The 3,593-nt window shown below is 41.4% G+C and overlaps 1 protein-coding gene across 1 annotated transcript; it reads right to left on the bottom strand.

Annotated features, from left to right (window-relative positions):
• Window positions 1–2,101: 2,101 nt before the first annotated feature.
• Window positions 2,102–2,983, bottom strand: LOC121784347 (serine/threonine-protein phosphatase 7 long form homolog). Its single transcript, XM_042182501.1, has one exon. The coding sequence runs from the start codon at window positions 2,981–2,983 to the stop codon at window positions 2,102–2,104; it is 882 nt and encodes a 293-aa protein (XP_042038435.1).
• Between the last annotated feature and the right edge of the window lie 610 nt (window positions 2,984–3,593).

The raw sequence follows: 3,593 nt of genomic DNA, 5'->3' as shown, positions 1-3,593 counted from the left end.
CTTGATCGACTGCTTCAGGTAGATTGAGCAGAAGTAGAGTTGCGAAATTCTTGACACTGCGATCTTCAATGAGTTCATCATCTACGCAAGACAAGTTGAGCAAGTTGATAGATTATTGAGTGGCCGAAACGATGACCACGGTGGAGTGATAGTTGAAATGACGAATGAGCCCTTGGATCCTACTGTTTTTGCTTCCTTGCTCAGAGCCTCCCTTTCCCAATGGCGCCAGAAGGTATCCTTTCATATAGGCTTAGCCAATGCTTTTGTTAGATTAGTATTGAGCCCCTAATCAATTTCTTATTTTTGGGTCTTTTTCAGTGATTCATGTGTTTAATGTGAGGTTTTTTCTATTGTTCTAAACCACAACTATCATTCCTCGTTTGTACTGGACTTTTTTTTGTTCCGGATTTGGGAGAGACGCATGACCCTCATGCGTCTCCTTTTAATTAGACGCATGACGATTATGCGTCTTTCATAAAGACGCATGAGGGTCATGCGTCTCTCTTTTTTTCCGTTATTTTTTAACGACGCATGAGGGTCATGCGTCTTAGGGAAAGACGCATCTCCCTCATGCGTCTTCTTTTTTTTAAAAATTTCACCAACGACGCATGAGCGTCATGCGTCTTAGGGAGAGACGCATGAGCGTCATGCGTCTCTAACTTGCTTAAATCAGTGCCCAAGGCAGAATAGGCAGAATACGCGAGAGAAAGAGAGAAAGACAAAACTTGCGATTTCCTTGGCGATTCCCTTCATATTTCGGTAAGTTTCCTTCAATCAATCTTTCAACATTGCTCCCGTATTTGTTGTTTATTTGCATATTATTAGGGTTTTTGATAAATTTATTGTATACTTACTATATTAGGGTTTATTGAAAAAAATTGTCTTTAATTGTTGTTGGTTTGTATATATATTTTTGCAGAAATCATGCAAGTATTCGTGAGTTTATATTGGGGTGGTAGAATATATCAACTTCCTCAAGTGAGTATTTGTTATGATCCTCCTCGTGCGAGAGCTTCCATCGTATTGGATTCATGTGTTTCATTATCTGAATTAGTTGCAATGATATGTGCTAAGATAAGAATAGATTCAAACCAACACTTCATCGAAATATCTTGGAGGCATTGTTTCTTGGGTACCGGTACGAGTTATGTATGTACTGCGGTTGACAGTGATCAAAGTGTGTTTTTTATGTTCAATGCGGCTCTAAATTCTATTCGGCATATTGAATTATTTGTTGAGTATTCGTCTGTTAGAAATGTCTTCATCCCACCAATTGTTGATCATGGTGTTGGATCATCTACGAGGTTTGAACCTTTGAGCATGGATTGCGGTATGAATGAGCAAACAGATGTTGCAGATGCTGCTGATATTGGATTGAATACTCAAGAGACTGTAGAAGAGCATGCTGATGTTCATGTTGTACGAGGAGACCTTGATGATCCAGAATTGTCGTCATCATCGTCTGATGATATTTTAAGTGATGATTCTGGTGCTGACTCTAGTGATGAGGAGGTAGTGTATAAACCCGTCGTGCAAGGTGAACAACCACTTCCAGAATACGTGCACACTGGGTTGAACTATTTTCGCAAACTGCCGAGTGGTCCTTCTGAGGCACCTGAAGTTGGTAATGAACGCAGTACCATGTACTGGGGGAACAAAATTTGATAGCAAGCTGCATGTGAAGACTGCTATTACTATGTGGAGTCTGAGGCAATACCGGCAATTTAGGGTGGTTGAGAGCAAATTAAGAAGGTGGCATGCCGTGTGCAAATATCCAGCAGGGAGGACAGAAGATGGGACAGCTATTATCAGCGAGACCGAGGCTGAAAAAGCGAATGAATGTCAATGGGAAGTTTCTGTTACACACATGGCCCATGATGATATGTGGGAGATTAGGAAGTGGCAGGGACGCCATAGTTGTGAAGGCCATCGTAATGATAGAGGACATGCTAACTTTTCATCACCAATGATTGCTTTGTGTATTCGCCATCAGTTGCTAAAAAATGCCGAGTTCAGTGCCGCAGCCGTAAGAAATTTTGTTCATGACAAATTTCATGTGGTAATCAGTTATAAGAAGGCATGGTATGCACGAAGAATGACTTTAGAGATTGTATTTAGATATATACCTGGCGCCACATGGTGTATATGGCTCGTGCACAACTGGTCCTATGAATGCAGGCCTCAATGTGGGCATTCTTTCCCACGCCCATAGCTGCAGAAGGATCATAGGCCCGCCCAACTCTTTTCTCTTATCCATGGAAGCCTCGCACAGATAATGATAAAGGTAGGCCAATGTCGCACTTCCCCAACTAATAGTCTTCACCTCTTCCAGATCCCCAAGCCCATTCAACCACATAAATGGCACCTTACACCCCGTGGTGTCCGGTAGAATGAGACCTCCTAATAAAATTAGGGCATGGATACGTGCCCTTTGGATGTATACGTACGTAGGTAGGTCATCACCCAGAGGCATCCTTGTCTGGTTGTTCAGCGCGGTCATTAGCAAACCGCCTTGCTTTGTCTCTGTGGAAGTATCTGGTATCCATCCCAACAGATCGCGGCACTTGTTGGTCCAATCAGGAAAGTTGTCATGATAGTCACGCCCTGTGAAGACGCGACCCTCCGCCCTCAAGCCCCAAATGGCTTGCACATCTTCCAAGGTGATCGTCGCCTCACCGATTGGTAGATAGAAAGTGTGCATCTCCGGCCTCCAACGCTCAATCAACGACGTGATCAGCTCATTGTCCACCTTCATGGGCTTCCCACAATCGATCACGCCTTTGAAACCAAAGACGTCAAGCCAATATCTAACATTCTCGTGAATTTCGACGTCCCAAGTCTTGCTTTCTGTCCTTCGGACCTTAAATACTTGGGTTGTGCCCTCTTTCATGAGTTTATGTGAAATGTGATGTTTCTGCATATTTAGCAAGGACGGGTCTTCGGGTCCATATAATAATTGCCCGCTAGAACTTGAAGTCTCCATCTAATCTAAGTACATATTCACAAAACAAATAACATATACATTCAAATTCATCGTCAAAATAACAACACATCATAAACCAAATGATTGATTCACTCCAATTCAATACAATTCATGATTTATAAGGCCTAATTTACATATAACTACTAAATTAGAAGGTTAAATTAAAAGATGCATTTCAACCTATACTCTATTCCCCAATAACAACCAAAATCACAACACCAAGCATCTCAAACATATCAATAACTATACAATAGAATGAATTTACCCACTAAAATCCATTACAATTAACTACACAACAAAAAAAGCGGCCAAAATTTAGCAATTTGTTATAAACCCTAATTTACAAACATTAGGGGAAATCTAAATAAACTATGCAAATTAACAACAAATAAGGAAGGAATGTTGAAGGATTGAACGAAACTTACCGGAATACGAGGGGAAATGGTTGGATTCGCCGGAATTTCCAATCAAAAATCGCCTAAACGTCTTTCTGTCGCGCCTGAATGAGGCTACTGCCTCGCCTCGTCTGATTTAATTCGAATTAGAGATGCATAAGCCTCATGCGTCTCTTTCTAAGACGCATGACGCTTATGCGTCGTCTATTAAAATT

The sequence above is a fragment of the Salvia splendens genome, chromosome 21, assembly GCF_004379255.2.
Source record: "Salvia splendens isolate huo1 chromosome 21, SspV2, whole genome shotgun sequence".
In the NCBI taxonomy this organism is placed as follows: Eukaryota; Viridiplantae; Streptophyta; class Magnoliopsida; order Lamiales; family Lamiaceae; genus Salvia; species Salvia splendens.
The sequence above is the reverse complement of the archived record's forward strand: the minus strand, read 5'-3'. Positions and strand labels throughout refer to the sequence as shown.